General features: G+C 39.7%; 2 protein-coding genes across 7 annotated transcripts in view; one reads left to right on the forward strand and one right to left on the reverse strand.

The window, feature by feature from the left end:
* Nucleotides 1–618: 618 nt before the first annotated feature.
* Nucleotides 619–19,051, reverse strand: mpc2b (mitochondrial pyruvate carrier 2b). Its single transcript, XM_073045497.1, has 5 exons — nucleotides 18,782–19,051; nucleotides 14,563–14,603; nucleotides 7,566–7,650; nucleotides 4,719–4,830; nucleotides 619–848 (listed from the first exon to the last, which is right to left on the reverse strand). Exons 1-5 carry the CDS (start codon nucleotides 18,879–18,881, stop codon nucleotides 818–820), a joined length of 369 nt encoding a protein of 122 aa, XP_072901598.1. The 5' UTR covers nucleotides 18,882–19,051; the 3' UTR covers nucleotides 619–817.
* Nucleotides 19,052–19,236: 185 nt separating this feature from the next.
* dcaf6 (ddb1 and cul4 associated factor 6) overlaps nucleotides 19,237–21,028 on the forward strand; it is a 169,998-nt gene continuing 168,206 nt past the window's right edge. For 4 of the 6 annotated variants that reach the window (XM_073045487.1, XM_073045488.1, XM_073045491.1 and 1 more), the window contains exon 1: nucleotides 19,238–19,547. In XM_073045487.1, the coding sequence (XP_072901588.1) occupies nucleotides 19,460–19,547 (88 nt within the window). In that variant the 5' untranslated portion in view covers nucleotides 19,238–19,459. Of the gene's footprint in view, nucleotides 19,548–21,028 lie in introns of all 6 variants that reach the window. The other 2 variants (XM_073045489.1, XM_073045490.1) reach the window with 1 other exon arrangement.

A 21,028-nucleotide genomic window follows, 5' to 3' on the forward strand; every position in this document is an offset into this window, starting at 1 on the left:
AACAGATGCAGGGAATCTGAAATACAGATCATGCTCTAAATCAGGGTGCATCTGAGGAAAAGGAAGCAGAGTCAATATTTCAGGTCTGTCACCCTTGCTCAGTTCTGATGAAGTATCTCTAAAAAGGTCAACACAGATTCTGGCTCACTTGGTTGACTGTTTCCAATTCTGTCTTTTATTGTGACCACCAGGATTTTAGTTGGAAAAAATCACGATGGGTAATACTGTTGAAAGTCAAGGGGAAGCTGTTTGTACTCTTGTCATTGTTAAGAGCAGTACTGCCTGGCATAAGTATTAACAATAAAAATATTACTGATCACTCTGATTGGACTGAGAAGGAAGAACAACCATCCAATTAGTTAACTAATTAATTTTAAAGTATATCATGTAGTTAAGAGTGTTTTGACAAAGAAATCTACATAGTTAATTGTTGCATAGTAATAAAGACACTGTATCTTAGAGATAAACTTGTCTCTCAAAACAAGTGTTGTCTGAGATGTTTGAACCTTTGATTTGATTTAGGTTTTAGTGATCTAAATAATTGGTATTAGCAAGTAAACAGTAGAAGTAAACCAAACCTCAAAAATGTTCAAATTAAAATGGAATTACTAAGAAATGTTGCATGTAATACCAGAATTTATTGGGAGATGAATAACATATTTACAAATAATATATGTAACAATCTCCACCTCAAAACCATTTGAGGCAAGTTATTAAATCTTAGACATTGATTCATTTACAAGGCACATTTAAAATATATATTAAAGACAAGGTATCTTGAAGTCTTGTGGTGTGCCATTGGTTTTCATTCAAGATATTACGCCTGGTGTTTTAAATCATAGTTGTACCTGAGGACACAAAACAAGACAGTAAGCAACTGTCCAAACAAAAAACAATATTGAAGATGCACACTGGCTTGACCAAATAAGGACGACTGAAATCATACTGTTTGTAATCATAAGCATTTTGTATTTCAGATACGCTAATTTAATCATTTGGTCTAAAAAGTGAATCATTTTGTTGTTGGAACAAAAGTTGTATGTACTTTTGTTTTCTCCTCGAAATCCTCTGCAAAAATGGCTAAAGTAACATGAAACACCTGAACGAACCCAATGCATCTTTCCAGTGAGATACATTTGTTTTACTGTTCTTGTACAACTAAATGCATCTCATTTGAAAGATACAATAGGTCCATTCATGTGCTTCACGGCACTTCAGCCATTTTTACACAGAGGATTTACAGAGAAAACAAGAGTACAAAGAACAGAGCAGCAGATTTAAACAGATGAATAAACTCAATTATGTTATAGGCTATAGAGAAACAACGTAGGCAGATAAATACTAATTGATATGCGTTCTAAAAGATTAATGGATTTATATTGATTATAGCTTTTAATAAGGTGTTCTTTACATGTCAACATTTCTATGAGCTAAAAATATAGCTTTAAAAAGTATTAAATAATTGTATGTTAAAATGATGAGCTGAGAGTTTGAGCTCAAGAGAGGCTGTTCTCACTTGGTGCACAATGGAAGCCAGTTGTTTCGTTAATAGTACATTCAGGAACTGGTTATTTCACAGCCACTGAGCACAGGAGAGTGAAAACTTGGCCATCATAAGACTTTAATATCCATTTCTTAGATTAACTCTGTATCTCTTGATTTCTTTAAAATACAAAAATATATCAATTTCTATCCTGAATATACACAACAGTCAAGCTCTCTTAGGTACAAAATTGTGAAGATTCACTATGCTCTGGATAAAGAAATTTCAGGACTCAGAAGGGTCTTGGCCTGAAACGTCCACTGCATATTCCTTTCCATAGGCTGCCTGACCTGCTGAGTTACTCCAGCATTTTGTGTGATTTGCTTTAAAATAATAAATATGCAAAAAAAAGAGAAAAGTAGAAAGTTTCAGAGCAATGTAAACAGAACATAAATAGGAGGGAGTTCTATATTGATAATGAAGGCACTGCAACACAAATTATCTTTGCCAACACAAATGATCACACTGATTATATTACAACAACAGGCTTCACCATACACACATCAAGAGCAAGAGGACAACTAGAGGGAGGGTAGGACCACTCAAGAATAAAGAGGGGGACATTTGCTTGGATCCAGAGAATGTGAGTGAGGAACTTATTGAGTACTTTGCTTCAGTATTTACTAAGGAAAAGGACATGGAGGACCAGGAGATCAGTACTGAGTGTCTGGATATAAAGGCAGTTAGAGGTCAAGGAGACGACAGTGTTGGGCCTCCTAATGAGTATTAAGGTGGATAAGTCCCCAGGTCCTGATGGGATAGGAGGCAAGAGATAAGATCCCAGTATCTTTGTGATATAAAAGACCAGCAACTTTGTGTCCTCTCTCAGCAAAGGCAAGGTCAGAAAGGACTGGTGAGTGGCTAATGCTGTACCTCTATTTAAGTAGGGAGCAGGGAAAATCCTGGAAACTATAGACCAGTGTGTCTGACATCAGTTGTAGGGAAATTGCTGGAGAAAATTCTTAGGGATAGGATACATGAGCATTTGGAAACCCATGGCCTAATTAGCGAGAGCCAGCGTGTCTAAGTGCGGGGCAGGTCGTGTCTTACCAACTTGAGTGAGTTTTTTGACAAGGTGATGAGAGAGGTTGATGAAGGTGGGGTAGTGGATGTTGTCTACATGGATTTTAGTAAAGCACTTGACGAAGTCTGTCATGGAAGGCTGATCCAGAAGATTAGGATGCATGGGGTCTGCTGCGAATTGGCTGCTTGGATATAAATGACCTAGATGAAAATGTAAGTGGGTGGATGATATCAAGATGATTGGAATTGTGGATAGTGTAGAAGACTGGCCAAGAATACAGCATGATATAAATCAGTTGCAGATATGGACAGAAAAGGCACATGGAGTTTTATCCAGAAAAATGTGAGGTGCTACATTTAGGGCAAATGCAAGGAGACAGTATATTGTTAAGGGCAAGAACCTTAGAGCTGCTGAGCAAGAAGCTCTTGGGGTCCAAGTTCATAGCTCCATGAAAGTGGCTATACAGGTCAATAGGGTAGTTAAGAAAGCTTATGGAATGCTTGCTTTCCTTAATCGAGGCATTGAGTTCAAAAGTCAAGAGGTTATATTGCAACTTTATAAAACTCTTTGTTTCAAGCACAGACCCTTCGGCAGAACTGGAGAAAAAAAGATGAGTAGATTTAAAATGTGGGGTGGGGGAGAGAGAAACACAAGGTAATAGATGATACTGGGAGGGGGAAGGGATGAAGTAAAGAACTGGGAAGTTGATTAGTGAAAGAGATACCGGGCTGGAGAAGGGGGAGTCTGATAGGAGAGAATAGAAGGCCATGGAAGAAAGAAAAGTGGGGGGGACGGAGCACCAATGGACAGATAGGCTAGGAGATAAGGTGAAAGAGGGAGAAGGGGGTGGGGAATGGTGAGGGGGGGGGCAGCATTATTACTAGAAGTTTGAGAAATTGATGTTAATGCTATCAGATTGTAGGCTACCCAGATGGAATACAAGGTATTGTTCCTTCAACCTGAGTGTGGCCTCATCGCTCAATGTCAATGGGGATTCCTGTTTTATATTATTCACCTGTTTGCTATTCTTGTAAACTGTTTTATGATCTTAGGAAGGAAGTTTTTATATAAAACAATCCTTCTGAAATTGGAATAATGCATTAACAAACTTACAGATTGGTTAATAGATAGTAAAGAGACTAGAAATAAATAAGTCTTTTCCAGGTTGCCCGGTTATAAAAAAATATCACATGCAACACAGGGTTCAACTATTTACAATTTGGAACAATGACAAGGACTAATGTTTTAAAGTCTGCTGATGGTATCAAGATGGATGGGAAAATGTCAGTGAGAATGCAGAAATGTTGCACATATTCAGTGAATGGTAAGAATGTGTCCAATGAAGTACAGAGAAGTCATAATGCAGGGAAATAGAAAATTACTATTTTAGTGGGATAATAGAAAAAAGCTATATTGCTTATTTTCACCTCTTCAAGCAAATAGCAAGAACATGTGCCTCCACATTATTCATAAATGTTCTGTGATATTATGATCTGATGAAAAGAAAATTGCAGTAAAACATACTGTTTACCCATCTTCAGATGTTATCCGTTACTAGCAGGCTGAAGATGATCAGCACCATGCTGTTATCCAAGTAAGATAATCTAAGCAGTTAGAGCCCTGGCACTGCAATTTGTGGCTGAAAGGAGAGACAGGGAGAGGTTTTCATTGCTTTAAGTCAGAGGAATATCACACTTCAGGGGGATAAGGACCTGAACAGAATGCAGAGATTAGGAGAACCAGGGCTATGGAGGATCCAATGCACAAGCACAAAGAATGTGTTTATAGAATAATCAGACTAACAGCTAGTGTAATGATAGATAGCATTTAACAGAAAATAGAATAGTTGAGGACATTTGAGAAACTCTAATAGGAAATGTGCAAAAATCAGTGAAGTTAAGAGCAAACAGACAATAGCACTGAGAACTTGGTAGTAAGGGCAGAAGACAATATTGGATAGGAAATGAAACAAATTACTAAGGAAAATAGATTTACTAAATTTGTAGAAATGCAATTTTGGAAATCGCAACTGGTACAACAAGTAGGACACAAGTAAATTTCAATTTATGACTTTGAATGTGAAAATCAGTTCAAGTTTATAACGACTAAAAGACATACTTAGTATACAAACTTTACATGGCAAATGCTTACTTGGTGATACGGATCAGCTGTATACTGCCTGCACAGCCCAAAAAGAAGTTTACAGCAAACAAACTCCAGTTCTTGGGAATAATCACCAGAGAGTATCTGGACCAAATCAACCCTGTAAATAACATTATTACTTTTTAGTTTGCATCAAAATCAATCATGAAGGATAGAATCAGAAAGCACCGTTGTTCCTTGTTTTAATTAAAGGTCATATTTCTATGTAATCTGTAAAATAATTTCCATTATGTTCTAATTCATTAATATTACTGCTAAAACCCAGTTATAATCCCTTGAACATCTTTGTGAACATTTTCTATTACCAAGCTCCCAGCCATTCTCTGCATCACATCAAAATCTTAAGCACTGATCTCCAATTAGGTGCCCTCCAAAACCAGTAAGAGAGGTTTTAGACCTCTCTTGTCATTAAAGACAACACTTGCACTTAAACAACTTGCACGTTTGAGTATACTGGAGTATTTCTCTGTAATAATGGAAATGTTTTAGTTACTAGTGAAGAAACTGCACAGGGAAGAGCAGATTGATAATCTGTCCTCATCTTATGGTTTGCAAAGATACAAATCTCCAATGTGATCCTTTGCAGTCTCCTCCAGATGTTTAATCTTGCTGAGCGTCTAAAGTTCAGCCTGATTATTCTTGCAATACAGCAGCCAATCATGTTCCCTGAACCTTTGGAATAGACAATCTCATTGGACCATACATGATTCAGAGGACATTTGACATGCTAAGTACAGAGGCACTATTTGTCCTGCTTGTAGAATTCTGAACAAAACAAAAAGTTTCAGAATAAAGCATTTGTCCTTCTCACAAGAAAGCTTTGAAATTCTTTACCTGCGCTGTGTACAAGAGTCTGAAAAAAAATCAATTGGCTTTTAGATTTTGAAGATTTGGGGATTGAACAAGTAAGTGGAGTTGATGATTAGCAATTGCCATTTTAATGGTGAAGCACGTTGTGTGACCTGGTCCTTTTCTTCGTTAAGACAGATTTCTCGTTATCATGACTACTGAAATATCTAACTTGTTCATTTTGCATTATATGATCTTCCCATCTGCTCCTAAGTCAGATCCTGATTTCCTTGAACCAGAGCATTAGGTAAAACATATTTTTCTTTTAGAGAAAAGTATTAAAAAAATATTTTGTAGGAAAATGTCAGTTTCTCTGTGTAATCCTGCAAAGTTGGGGACATCTACTCATCCACGTAATTATGTGAAGTCCGAAAATTCCCAAATGTTCATTTATTATCAAAGTGTACACAACTCTGAAATTCTTCAATTCTCCGGGTAGCCATGAAACCAAGAAAGAAAAGAAAGACAGCATGATCATCAACCCCCAAATCCCTCCTCCCTGCAAAAGAAAGCAACTGACCCCGAAATCCCTCTCCCCGCACAAACAAAAAGAACAAAACGGATCAGGTGCATCAATGCCCCAAAACCCTCCTCCTGCACAAAAAACAAGAAAATGAATCAAGCCCATAGACCCCCAAATCCCTCTTCCCACATAAATAAAACCAAGAAGATAGGGTGAAAAAAAACAGAATATAAGAAGTATAAGAGTCTATAATCCAAGTCCACATTCTAAAGGCAGAAAGAAACCTGGCAACACTCTCCAGGGCCCTCTCCAGTACAGAGCAACCGATCAAAAGGCAATCAGCCAGTGCTCACCCTCTAAACTTGCTTTGATGCTTCAATCTCCCTTGTCACTTTAATCGGCAAACAATGGAAGCTATAATTGACAAAATGGAGCCAAACATTGGCATGTGCCCTGTGCTGCAGCCTGCCCACTACGAGATTTCCACATGCTGCCTCTGCCTCCCAGAATTCTTTTGGAGACTTCTGAGCACTGAAACACACAAACTATCTCCAAACTTACACACTCGCTTTGATGTTTCAATCACCTTTGGGCTTTAAGTGAACAATGGAAACTATAACTGGCAAAATGGGGGTCAAACATTGGTTTGTGCACTATCCTACAGCCTCCTCGCCATGAGGTTGCTCATGCTGCCTCTGCCTCCCGGAATCCTCTCGGAGACTGCTGAGCGCTGAAGCACTCAAACGAGCTCCAAACTGCAAAACACGGGCTCCAACAGTTCCAGAATCAACATTCAAGACAGGAAGCAAACATAAAAGAAATGAAAAAGATGGTTTCATGATCTATCCAGAAGATGTCAACTAAAGGGCGGTGTACACAGGTGCCATCTTGACTGGAAGATGTTTTTGCAGTGTTTTTCACAACTATGCTCTTTCACTGGACCCTGATGGTGCATACAATTGCAATCATTGTATAGTTTTAATACTGGAAATCCTCTCAAATAACCTATGCCCAGTTGGAACTGATGCAAGGAATTCTCTTCCATTCCAGCTGCAAGGTGCTGAAGCTGTTATTTTTTTTTTACATTTTATTCATCACATTTGATTTTTAAAATTTAATGCTATGAATTTAAAAAACTAATTTTGTAATATTCTTAAAATGTTTCTGAACGTCATAAAGTGAAACAAAGCCCCCACCAATTGAATGTGAATAGAGTAAATGCAAAATCTGTCCAGAGATTGATGGGTACCTGGGTGGACAAAATTTGAGGCATACTGTATTTATGTTAACCACAGCTTAGTAAAGGAAAGGTTTACAGCTCAGTGAGATTTCTAAGGAATTACTTTTTATGTAAAGAATTGGGAAGAGTGGTGGGGGGGAGTAAAGAATAGAAGTTCCAAGATGGTTCAAATAATTCTGAGCCATTATTTGGCAACAAAAGCAAATCCAAAGGCCAAAGCCAAAAGTGGAATAACCTTTAAACAGAAACAATTACAGAACTTAAAACAAAAACTTTGCAATACCTGTGGCACAGAGCACTCCTGATTGAGCTGGACTAAGTTTGTCAGCAGGTCTGGCCAGATCAGCTAATCCTGCAATGACTAAACTCTGGATAGAGAGCAGAAATAAAAACAAATTTATTTAAGGATTTTTAAAGATCAAACAGTTAAAGATTGCTACTTACTTTTCAACCCATCAATCTGAACAGTCAGTACCTTACAGGAAAGGCACGAGAGTTTAAAAGAGGTAGGTCTCGGGAATTTCTGGTGAGTTTTATGTAACAATTGCAGAAAAGAGGCACACTTGCAAACTTTTATTGGTAATTAATTAGCTAATTAGCTTGGGCGATCATGGTCTTTTGAACATAATTGTTCTCGGCAAATTCTTCTACAGAAGTTTTGCCATTGCCTTTTTCTGGGCAGTGTCTTAACAAGACAGATGACCCCCAACTATTATCAATACTCTTCAGAGGTTGTCTGCCTGGCGCCAGTGGGCTCATTGTGAAATGCACCAGCAACACATATGACCATCCACCACATGCTCCCATGGCTTCATGTGACCCTGATCAGGGGACCAAGCAGGTGCTACATCTTGCCCAAAGGTGATCAGCAGGCTAGTGAGGGAAGGAACACCTGACTGTCCATGGCTACATGTTATATCGGAGGGATAGGAAGGTAGGCAGAGGGGGTGGTGTGGCTCAACTGGTAAAGAATGGCGTCGAATCAGTAGAAACATGTGACATAGGATTGGAAGATGTTGAATCCTTCTGGGTTGAGTTAAAAAACTGCACGGGTAAAAGGACCCTGATGGCAGTTATATACAGGCCTCCCAACAGTGGCTGGGAGGTGGATCACAGGTTACAACAGGAAATAGAAAAGACGTGTCAAAAGGGCAATGTTATGGTAGTCGTGGGAGATTTTAACATGCAGGTCGATTGGGAAAATCAGGTTTGTAATGGATCTCAAAAGAGTGAGTTTGTTGAATGCTTAACAGATCGCTTTTTAGAGTAGTTTGTTGCTGAGCCTTCTAAGGGATCAGCTATACTGGATTGGGTGTTATGTAATGAACCAGAGGTGATTAGGGAGCTTAAGGTAAAATAATCCTTAAGAACCAGTGATCACAATATGATTGAGTTCAACTTGAAATCTGATACGGAGAATGTAAAGTCTGTGTAGCAGTATTTCAGTGGAGTAAAGGAAATTAGAGTAGTATGAGAGTGGAGTTGGCCAAAGTAAATTGGAAGGAGCTGCTGGCAAGGATGCCAGCAGAGTAGCAATGGCATGTATTTCTGGGAGAAGTGAGGAAGGTGCAGGAGATGTGTATTCCAAAAATGAAGAAATCCTCAAAAGGCAAAATAGTACAATCATGGCTGACAAGGGAAGTCAAAGCTATTGTAAAAATCAAAACAGGTATACAACAAAACAAAAATTAGTGGGAAGATAGAGGTTTGTGAAGTTTTTAAAAATGAACAGAGTAACTACAAAAATCATTAGAAGGAAAAAGATGAAATATGAAAGCAAGCTAGCAAATAATATCAAAGCGGATAGTAAAAGTTTTTTCAAGTATGTTAAAAATAAAAGAGAAATGAGAGTGGATATAGGACCGCTAGAAAATGAGACAGGAGAAATAATAACAGGGGACAAGAAGATGGCTGATGAACTAAATGAGTATTTTGCATCACTGTGGAAGACACTAGCAATATAGTATGCCTGATGTTGTAGTGTGTGAAGGAAGAGAAGTGTGCAGTTACTATTACAAGAGAGAATGTGCTCAAAAAGCTGAAAGACCTAAAGGTACGCAAGTCATCCAGACCAGATGAACTACACCCTGGGGTTCTGAAAGAGGTAGCATTAGAGATTGCGGTGGCATTAGAAATAACCTTTCAAAAATCATTGGACTCTGGCATGGTGCCAGAGGGGTGGAAAATTGCAAATGTCAATCGACCAGGTAGCCTGGCCTCAGTGGTTGGAAAGATGTTAGAGTCAATTGTTAAGGATGAAGTGATGGAGTACTTGCTGACACAGGACAAGATAGTACAAAGTCTGTATGGTTTCCTTCAGGGAAAATCCTGCCTGACGAACCTGTTGGAATTCTTTAAGGAGACTGCAAGTAGAATAGATAAACAGGATGCAGTGAATGTTGTATATTTGGACTTTCAGAAGGCCTTTGACAAAGTGTCACACATGAGGCTACTTACCAAGTTAAGAGCCATTGACAGAGACAGGAAAGTCAGAGCATTGGCTAATTGGTAGGACACAGTGAGTGGGAATGAAAGGATCCTTTTCTGGTTGGCTGCAGTTGACTAGTGGTATTCCGCAATGTGGAAGAAGTGGTACCACTTCTTTTAATACTGTATATAAATGATTCAGATGATGGAACAGATGGCTTTATTGCAGATGATACAAAGATTGGTGGAGGGGCAGGAAATGTTGAGAAAATGGGTAGATACAGAAGGATTTAGACAGATTAGGAGATGGACAAGAAAGTGGCAACTAAAATACAAATTTGGAAAATGCATGGTCATGTACTTTGATAGTAGAAATAAATGTGCAGACTATTTTCTAAATGGGGAGAAAGTCCAGGAATCTGAGATGCAAAGGGACTTGGGAGTCCTTGTGCAGAACACCCTAAAGGTTAACTTGCAGGTCGAATCAGTGGTGAGGAAGGCAAATGCCACGTCAGCATTCATTTCAAGAGGTCTAGAGTTCAAGAGCAAGGATGTGATGCTGAGGCTTTATAAGGCACTGGTGAGGCCTCACCTTGAGTATTGTGAACAGTTTTGTGCCCGTCATCTTAGAAAAGTTGTGCTGGCATTGGAGAGGGTCCAGAGGAGGTTCACAAGGATGATTCCAGGAATGAAAGGGTTATCATACGAGGAACATTTGATAGTTCTGGGTCTGTACTCGCTGAAATTCAGAAAGATGAGGGCAATCTCATTGAAATCTTTCGAATGTTGAAAGGCCTAGACAGAGTAGATGTGGAAAGGATGTTTCCCATGGTTGGAGAGTCTAGGACACGAGGGCACAGCCTCAAGATAGAGGGGTGCCCTTTCAAAACAGAGATGCGGAGAAATTTCTTTAGCTGAAGGGTGGTGAATTTCTGGATTGCCACATGTAGCTGTGGAGGCCAGGACGTTCGGTGTATTTAAGGCAGAGATGGATGGACTCTTGATTGGACATGGCATCAAAGGTTACGGGGAAAAGACCGGGAACTGGAGTTGAGGAGAAAAAAAAAGGATCAGCCATGATTGAATGGTGGAGCACACTCAACGGGCCAGATGGCCTAATTCTGCTCCTATATCTTATGGTGTTAAACCTCCTTTTGTAGAGACACATCTCCACCCTGCAACCCGATGATGATGATGAATTTGCTTATTAACTGCAGCCAATAAAAACGAAGCCAGGGTCAATTAAGAGTAGCCCTTGTAAGAACAGAGCGTTGAGGTTTGTTGTAAAGAAGCAGACTAAGTTGTCATGAGTGATGGCAGCTCTTAGAAAAGGCTTTAGTGAGAAGGCATAGTAAGAACAAGCAAGGTTTTATTTTATTGTTGAATATTAGTCCTTGGCAAAGTGCAGACGGGATGGTAGTTAAGGCAGTGGAATGCTCCTCCTGCAGGATGTGAGAAGTTAGGAAACCTTGTAATCTCCCTGATAACATATCTGTGGGGACTGCACCCAGATGCAGCTACTAAAAGACCAAATGGATGTACTTAAGATCACCTGAGGGTTTCATAAATGAAATTTTCAGTGAGGTGGTCAAAGTTAGATGGTGACCACCAGAACAGTAGGTAGTAAGTACAGGGTTCTCCATAGTCATTATCCTCACAAACAGGAATACCTCTTTAGATACTGTTGAGGAGATGTTCTTTCTGGGGTAGCAGTAGTCGAGTCTCTGCTGCTGTGACAACTTTGATTTCAAAGCCAAAGAACACAGTTTGACAGGGTGATAGTATTTAAAGACTCTCTGGTCAAAGAAGAGATGGCAGATTGCAGAGGCAAAGATGTTTCTAAGTGGCTACAGAAAATTTAAGGGGGAAAACAAGCACTTAGAGGCCCTTGTGCATACTGGTACAAATGATATGGGCAGAACAAAGGATGAGATCCTAAAGAATAAGTACAGCCAGTTAGGTAAGAAATTAAACTGCAGGACTTCTAACATAGTGATATCCATATTACTCCTGATGCTATATAATAGTGAGTCTAGGAATAAAAAGATAGGTCTGATGAATGCGTGGTTGGATAGCTGGTGTAGGAGGCACCAATTCAGATTCTTGGATCATTGGGATCTCCTCTGGGGTAGAGGAGAACTGTATAAGATGGATGAATTGCACTTTAACCACAGGGATATCATAGTGGAAAAATGTGTGTTTGTCACCAGGAAGTGTTTAAACTGGATTGGCAGGTGTTGGGACCTGAGAGGGCAAAGTTATTGAGAAGAATGGAGTATATGCAGCAACCGAAAAGAGTGTAAACCTAGCAACCAGGAGAGCTGTGTTTATAGTAAAAAGGGAAGTTAGGACCACTGCTTGAAATTGCATCTGCTTCAATATGTATAGCTTAACATGATAAATATGGGGGCATTGGTTGTCTCTAAGCAATGGGATATTGAGGCCACAACAGAAATGTCACTGAGAGGAAGAGAGGATTGGTAGTTCATTGTTCAGATACTGATACTTTAGGTGTGACAGAGGAACATGCAAGACTGGAGGGGGTGCCCCCTTTTGATAAGGGAGGACAAAACTGCAATGCTTAGATAGGATATTCTTGAGAGCTCATCTAATGAAGCAATGGAATAGACTTACAGATAAGGACTGATGCTCACCCTGGCAGGGCTTCATTATAGATGCCCCAACAGTTAGTAGGAACTTGAGCAGATGTGTTGAGAAATTGCTTATTATTGTAAGAATAATAGGGTAGTACTAGTGGGGAGATTGCAGATTTCCCTGTATCACTGATCCACAGAGTGCAAAGTGCCTGGATGGGGCAGAATCTGTGTGGTACATTCTAGACAGTTTCCTCACTGAATATATAGGGACCCATTTGGGAAAGAGCAATACTGGACCTTAAGGAATGGGGCTGGCCAAGTAAATGAAATTGCAGCTGGGGAGCACTTTGGGTCCAGTGACCACAATTCTATCAGTTTTAATAGTTATTGAAAAGGGAACAGGTCCACAGGTTTCTTCTAAACTGGAGAAGAGTCAATTTTGAGGGCATTAAGCAAGATCACTGTGATTGGGATCTTTTTAAAAACAAAGGAACAGTTGGGGTGGGAGGCTTTTAAAAAGTTTCATCAAGAGTGTAGGGGTAGCACGTTCCTGTTAAGATGAAGGGTAGAGATACTACATTCAGGGAACCCTAGCTGATGAGAGATAGAGACTCCGGTAAGGTTAAAAAGGCAGTCGGGCACAATTGAATCCTTTGATAAATATTAAAAATAAGAGCTGCAGGAGATGTTGAGATTTTTGTCTACATCTCCTCAGTGCTTACTAAGGAGAATGCCATGGATGCCAAAGAAATTTAGGTAATAAGCATTAAGGTCTTGGTTCATATAGATATGAAAAGGGGAAGGGCATACTTGAAGATGGGCAAATCAACAAGGCTTGACCAAGTGCATTTCCAGACCTTATGAGAGGCTAAGGAAGACATTAAAAGGATCCTTGTAGAGATACTTTCTTTGTCATTAGCAACTGGTGAAGTTCCACAAGACTGGAGAGTGGGAAATGATGTTCTGTTCTTCAAGATGGGTAGCAAGGACAGGGTAGTGAACCTGAGTATATTACAACATAATGTTAGAATTAATTTTATCATCCTTATTTTCTGGAACTGGACAGAATCCAGTCATTGAGTTCATTAGAACATATCTAAAGGTCTGGATCTTTCATTGAATTCTATGGTAATGTTGTTACTGAATTACATGTAAGTGTTACCATGACAATTGAAACTATATTGCCTGTTCTATCAATACACAATGCTTAAGCCAAGGGGTGGACTACAATGACGCTTGCCAGCGACTCCTTTGAGCTCATCGGCAGAAATAACTTAATTTCTACCTTTAATGTCTCTCTTTTTTTTCTTCTTAAGGTGGATGGGGTTCTGTTGGAGACCCTGACCTAGAGTTACACGATTGGCCACTTTTCAATATACCAAGGACGCAACCTAGAAGACGAGCAGGTCTTCAGGGTTCTAAGGCTTCGCGGCCCTGTGGATAAGCCAACTCTATGCTGTCGTCGACTGAAGCATCGCAGAAGAAAAAGGAACAACAGGAACAGTGGATCAGCTGTTGGAGGCTCTGTACCCAATGAATCATGTGCACTGTCTCTCGTTGATGGGGGAAGAGTTTGTTGTTGATTCTCGAGTCAGAGAACTCGGGGGGGGGGGGGGGAATGACATGGCAGACTTTTATCATTGCAGACCAACAAGTTGTTTTGTCATGTCTCCCCTCTTGCTGTGAAATGGTGACACCTTTCTGTCCCTATAATGGGGGAGAGAGAGAGCCTGTGGTATGTCAAATTGCCGGGACGAATGATTAGTTTTTGTTGTACTGCAGATCATGATCTTTCTTGGGGGTTTTGCTACGCTTGGTAGGTAGGTGGAAGGTGCTGATACTTTTTTTTGCTGAAATCAGTTGGGGGGAGGGTCGTTGCTTTGCTGCTGCTTGTGCATGGCAGAGGGAATAGGGGGGATTTGGGGTTCTAACATTTTTTACTGTCACTCATTCTTTGAGGCACTCTTCTGTTATCATGGATGTCTGTGAAGAACAAGAATTTCTATTTGTATACATTTCTCTGATATTAAACTGAACTATTGAAATGGACATATTAACACCAGAAAGTTTTGGACTAAGGTAAAATATGCACTGACAAAAATCTAAGATTTAGAGTATGCATAAATGTTGACATCTGGAAATTCAAGTGCTTCACAATAAACATACAAGAAGTGTACTGTTCAGGATCAGTCATGCTATCTGTGAATTATGCTATGTACTAAGATATTTAAATTGGTTGTAACTTGATATACTCACCCACTTCATAATTGGTGCCCAGAAAAAAACAGTACGAGGACCTGGAAACAAGTTAAACAAGTTTATGTAATGATTTTTATTTCCAAGATAAAATTTGATATATTCTTTTTCTTAAATGCAATTGTGTAGAAGAATGCAAATTGAAAGAAGGCAGATGAATGGTGCAATACCAGACAGGTTATCAGAACATTCCAAGGGAGTGGTAACCCATTTGACCCGCATGATCTCCAAATATTCATTTTTTCCATAGGGTTTTATGATTTTACCATAGCTTAATCTTAATTGAATCAAAAGTGATTGAAAACGTAACACGTAATACTTTCCAGGAGAAACTTTAAATAATTATTAGATTTAGGACACTGAAAAGGTCATCTAATATTATTAGATAACGAAACCCATTATTGTCGACCTTTGAGTAACATACATCTGCCAAAACAATGCTTAGCTTTCTCCACTTGGCAAACAGCAGTTAGAAAAAGCTGTCTGATAATTACAATGCAGCAGCTGTAGTGATTCTACCAGCCAGATTCTCAATCACTTGCCGGAGTTCATGCTCAAAAACAGACCAAATGAAATAGTCTCTATTTTTAGATTTTTTTTACAGTATGCTTGCTATGTGTACTTTGTAAAGTAACCAGTAACATCAGTAATCCTGCTTCCATACACTCAGATCCTGCTTCTATATGTACATGCAGGTAACAGCCACACTAGCATTAGAAGTGTAAATATGTGATAGTAATATCACATTATGGAAAGCGGAGGGTGGGGGGGGGGGGGGGGGAGATTGTTGGTACTCCGGAGGTTTTTGCATAGTCATGACAGAACAGCCAAAATTGCTCTAGCATTCAAGGAGGCACAATGATATATAGACCAGGAAGCTACATGCTGATGAGCCTTGTGACATTAATAGTGAAAATATCGGGCGGGTGGGGGGAATACTTGGATAGAATTTGATTACCTGTACTTGGAAAGGCAGGAACTGATTGCAGGAGTCAGCAAGGTTTGGTGCATGGATCTTACTATGAAAATTGATGAAGGCAAAGCAATAGGAGTGGTATACATAGACTTTTGACAAGGTGCTGCACTGTAAGCTGATACAGAAAGTTCTGGCAAAACGTGTTTTAGCAAACTATTCAAAGCTGGCTTCATGATGAGAGGCAGAAGGTAGTGGAGGCTTTTATTCTTCTAGCTGCAAGTCTGAAACCAGTGCTTTATACAAACATGTTTGCTAATGACAAAAAGATTGGAATGATAGTTTTATTATCATTGTAATTTTTATGCCTTGCACTGTACAGCTGCCATAAAACAACAAATTTCATGACATAGTCACTAATAATAAACCTGATTCTGAGCGTGGTTACCCAAGGACACTAAGGGACATGGATCAGCTAGAAAGTTAGGCAAACTAGTGGCAAATAGAATTTAATCCAGACAAGGTAATAATGCTGAGTCATCTTATGCCAGCAGTTATGTACAGTAAATAGCAGGGACGTAAAAGGTGCTGATATACAGAAGAATGCTGGGATGAAAGTTTATAATTCCCTGAAATAGTTGGGGGGGGGGGGGGAGGTTGGGATTGCAGTGAGGAACACAGGTGAATAGGCTGGTGAAGAAAGTATTCAGCTTCCTTCCCTTCTTAAATGGATACTGAGTATAAGAGTTGTGATATCATTACCAGAACTCCATACAATACTCTGTGTGGCCTAGTGGTTTCAGACATCCAGCTAGAAGAATAAAAGCCTTCTCTACCTTCTGCCTCTTATCATGATATTGTGTAGAGTGCTGGTCACTGCATTCTGTTGCAGCACTAGAAAGAATGCAGAAGAGACTCTCAAGGACATTGTCTGTAATGTACACTTTAGTTACAACACCAGATTGAATAGGTTGGGGTTGTTCTTGCTGGAGGACAGGAGGCTGAGGGTGACCTTATAGATAGATAAAATTGAGGGCATAAATTGTCATTTTCCAAGAAAAGTGGAGTCTAACACTAGAAAATGTAAGCTTGAGAAGGGAACTATTTAAAGAGTGGAAAGGCAAGTTTTTCCAATGCAGAACATGTTGGGTATAAGGAACAAGCTGCCAAAGAGGTGGTAAAAGCAGGTGTAACTGGTGCTTAGAAAGTGTTGGGATAGGTAAATACATGGGTAAACAATAGAAGGCTATAGACCAAATGCAAGAAGTTGGATAGATATCTCAGCCAGGACAGATGTCAGGCAAAAGGAACCCTTTCCACAGTGTATGTGTCTACAATAACCATTCTCATCTCTCAAGATAGCAAGCCATCTTGATAAGGTGGATAAGAGATCAAATCAAATACTTTGCATTGTTGGTGGGGCCCAAAGGAGCATCATATTAGAGCTGCATAAAAACAATAGTAACTGTGAAATTAGTGTACAGTGTATAGTTTTAGTCACCACACCATAAGATTTTCCATTCATAATTCTACATTGAATTGCTCAAACATGTAACCTGAATGATCATATTCAATTTTCTTCCAATTCAGAAAGGGCCCAGTTTTCCCATTCTCATCAGACTCCTGGTTTCCTATTAGTTCCAATTCATTTTTGTCTTCGTTTTTAAAAAAAAGATAGATACAAAGTATTTGATTGAATTTGTTCCCAAATGGGTTAACAGAGAATGGCCATGCTTGTGGGATATTTAATACAGTTACTTTTTTTAAGGAGAGGGACTAAATGGGCAAGCAAAAGAAATACATCCAAATAAAAGACTGACAATTCATTGTACCATGATGCGTATATCATCACATGAACTCAAGCATTACAGAAAGCTTCAAAGATACCTGGATGACCTGGAGCAATGGACAAGTCAATGATGATTTCTGATAAACTCTGGAAATTAACCATGTGCTATTCTCCAAAAGAAACAAGCACAAGGAACAGGATTCGAGGTTTGAGCTGCCATCAAAACCAGCAGGGTAGAAGTCCCTGAGCATATTTTCCAGAGGAATATGGCTTGACCATCGATAACACAACAGCCAGGGTAACAGCCACTTGGGGCAATTAAGAGCCCTCTGAAGAAAGAAGCATAAAAGCAACTCCATAACTGCCCTTAGTATAAATCTTGCATTTAGTCCTGGAATATAGATTGAGTACAGTGCAAGCCCATCACAAACTGAAAGGTGACAAAAACAATGTTAAATTATGCAAAGAAGGACAAATGCATTTTCTCCTATGCTTTGTATTGTCAACCTGTAAGCCTCAGTCGATTTCAAATCATGCATGGAAGGGCCAAATCCAATTGAGCAAAGCTGAGGAAAAGAAGCACTCTAAAGGTGAGGAAGAGAGAGGGTATGAGAATGGTGCTATTTAGGGCAAAGGCCACAAGGTATGTTTAGAAGATTTTGCTTTGTTGTGATATTTCTAACATTGGAAGGAAATTGGGTGTTTTTTTTAGTGTATAACATCATAGCTTCTGAAAGATGCTTCCCAGACTTTATCAAACAGGCATGCCGAACAAACGTAAATGTGCTGGGAAAGTTGTTCCTTTTTCAAATCATTCAATTTAGATATGGGTACTTCAGTGTATACACACTTTATTGACAAGTAAATAATTATTGGGCAAATGCATACAGATCAAACGTAAGTCTACAGGCAAATGGGCGCAGAGGACACTTCAGCACCTCAGATCCCTAAACGACACTGTCCTCGTTCTTAGCAATGAATTGCACTTCTAAGTTGCTTCATAACTTGAAAGCTAAAGGTTAATAAACGATATTCTGAAACGAATTACCGATGAAACACACAAACTTGACAAGTTTGTACAATTTACTATTCCGTAAACAGGACCTTTTTAACTCTGTCCCGTCAGAATATTGGGGAAACTTTAGTCATTAGTTTCAAAATACTAAAAAAAAATCCAGATCAGGTCGATAACCACTATACTACTAACAATAAAACCACAGGAAAGACGAAAAAGCTTCTCTTCCGCACCTAAACTCTCGTTACTTGGCACCAAGTAACATCGTGTAATTTGAAAGCAGCAAGCAACAGGGAAGCCGGTCGATCGCGTGTGGTTGAACATCAAAGATGCTGGAGACACAGTTTCTACAGTATTTATAGTGAGCAAAGAGGAAATAGCTCACGCCGCCACAACTCATTCTGGCACCGATCGAACTACGGGTGTTGGCACTTCGTAAGGAAGTAAACATATAAAAGCACCAAGTCAGTACGCGCCGGTCGCAGCAGAAGGACATTCGTACCTGCGGGATGCTCATAAAAAGGCCTCATCTTGGCAGGGAGCATTAAACCAATCTTGTCCAACACTCGGTGATAACTGGCTCTTAGGCCGGCTACTGCCATCTTTCACGCGTTGGTTGCAACTGATGATCAATAAATATCTGATTATCACAGTCCTTCAAGTTTGCCCTTAATGTCCCTGACGCCAACAGCCAAATGACACAACGACGCTGGCGGGCAACAGAGCGGAGGAGGAGGAGCCCGATGGGGGTACAGGCGTGAGGAGTCAACCTAACCCTTTAGCCACTGAGAACCCGCCCTACACAGTCCTCCGCGAGGGCGTCCGCCTCTCTCTCGCTCCCTCTTCAGCAGGTCTATCCCGTTCGCCTCTCCGATTGGTTCGGGTAGATGTCAATCACGCCGAAAGATCAAGTTAGATTGAAAGGGAGAGCAGGCCCAGCCTTTCGAACGAGATATCGCGATGTTTACAGGTTGTCAGGCCTATCGCTGACAAGCAGCCGGCCAACAATTTGCATCAGGCTGACATGACGCTGGTCGTTAGCATGAAAATAACGACGTGAAACAATTCCCCACTAGTTCGTCAGCGGTTTGCTGTACTGTGGCTGTAACTCATCCGCCGAGTGGACAATGACGGAGGCTCGGAACGGTTAATAGATTGTAATAACTGTGGGAGAGGCAGGATGTCACGTCCCTCAAACCTGGTGTGGGATGTAAGGAAGCGCTCGCTGGGGCTGGAGGATCCCCGGCTAATTCGCTTGTCCTATTTAGGTAAGAAGTGTCTGACTGGCGAGTAGCTGAGCTCCAACTAAACCGCCTTCTGTCACCAGTCTGATCCTTTGGTCGAGTTTAGCCACTGCGTTCTACAATACCGAATGTACAATTTATTAACCCAAAATTATGTCTACATTTTCGGAGCTGGAAACATTCACAGTTTAAATCCAATTTCTTTATGTGACGCACAGACCTTTTCTCCCATGGGTACTGATAATTCCGTGATTACCAATGTCCCGAATACAATACGTCTAGTGGAGTTTATTTTATTTAAATAAAGCATAATCTGGGATGGTTCTTTAAATAGACAGTAATGTAAACATTAAGTGTTAATCGGATATACGTAATGTGAAATGAGCATTTAGTTTGTTTTCTAGTGGGAAAAAAGGTCGTGTCTTTATCTGATACTTTACTATGGTAGTTCCGTGAGTTTTATTATACAACTTTTCCCACCATTTTATTTGTTTAATTTACTATTTAAAACAATTCGATTTAATACACCCTACCATAAGCTGTTTGATAAACAACTGACGCAATAATAGCTAGATGACAGCGTTTCCGAAATAAAACATTTTCCGGAAAGTATTTTAGCCTGGGGTATTCGTGTATATTTATTTTTTTGAGCAACTTCTTTTTGTCAGTAATCCATATGTGTATGTGGCGCCCCTTCTCCACACCACCAGATTATACACCAGCCCTTCAGACCATTTGAAATTAGTATTAATGTTAATTTCTTCGTCTTTCTATCATGTTGTGGGGAGTTTTAACCAAAAATAAAATAATTATTTTATTATTATCCGTATATTGATTTATGTAAAGCATAACTTTGAATTAGGAAACAGATTTCTGTTAATTGTAACTTTTATTGTTCCTTTGGCAACTACTTGGTTAAATCGCCAAGTTTTATTCCTAGAGTTGGACTTCTCGTTCATTCATCGTAATTACTTATTCTAGTTTGACGAAATCCCCATTTCATAAGTGTCTATATCTCATTACGATGTTAGCCAACCTGTACATTCAAGTGCATTATACTTGACTGCTGTTGAGCCTGTTAGAAGAATTACATACGTTGCAATGACATAAGAAAACAACTCAAAATATTGTAGAGTCATAGTAAAAATAATGGAATTAGTAGCTCTGTGAGGGTTGTGAAAGTTAAGTTTGAATTTGCTTAAGCTCCTGGAACTCCAGTCTGTTGGACTCAAGACAGTGGTTGGCAGAAAGCATGTATTTAGTGGTTTATATATGGAATTTGTTTGGGACTAAAGCGTTGTTTGACTTTTTAAGATGTTTAGTTGGCTGGATGAAGCTGTAGCCCATCTGAACTAAATGCTTCAAACCTGTTGGAATCTGCCCAGTCTGACACCATTGCTTGACACCATTTCTGTGACACCTGCTGCTGAATTTTTCACCCATTCCTTTAAATCTAGACTTGACAATAGCAAATCTTTTTAGACCAGCCATTACTCTAAACTCAT

This window comes from Hemitrygon akajei, chromosome 5 (genome assembly GCF_048418815.1).
Source record: "Hemitrygon akajei chromosome 5, sHemAka1.3, whole genome shotgun sequence".
Taxonomy (NCBI): domain Eukaryota; kingdom Metazoa; phylum Chordata; class Chondrichthyes; order Myliobatiformes; family Dasyatidae; genus Hemitrygon; species Hemitrygon akajei.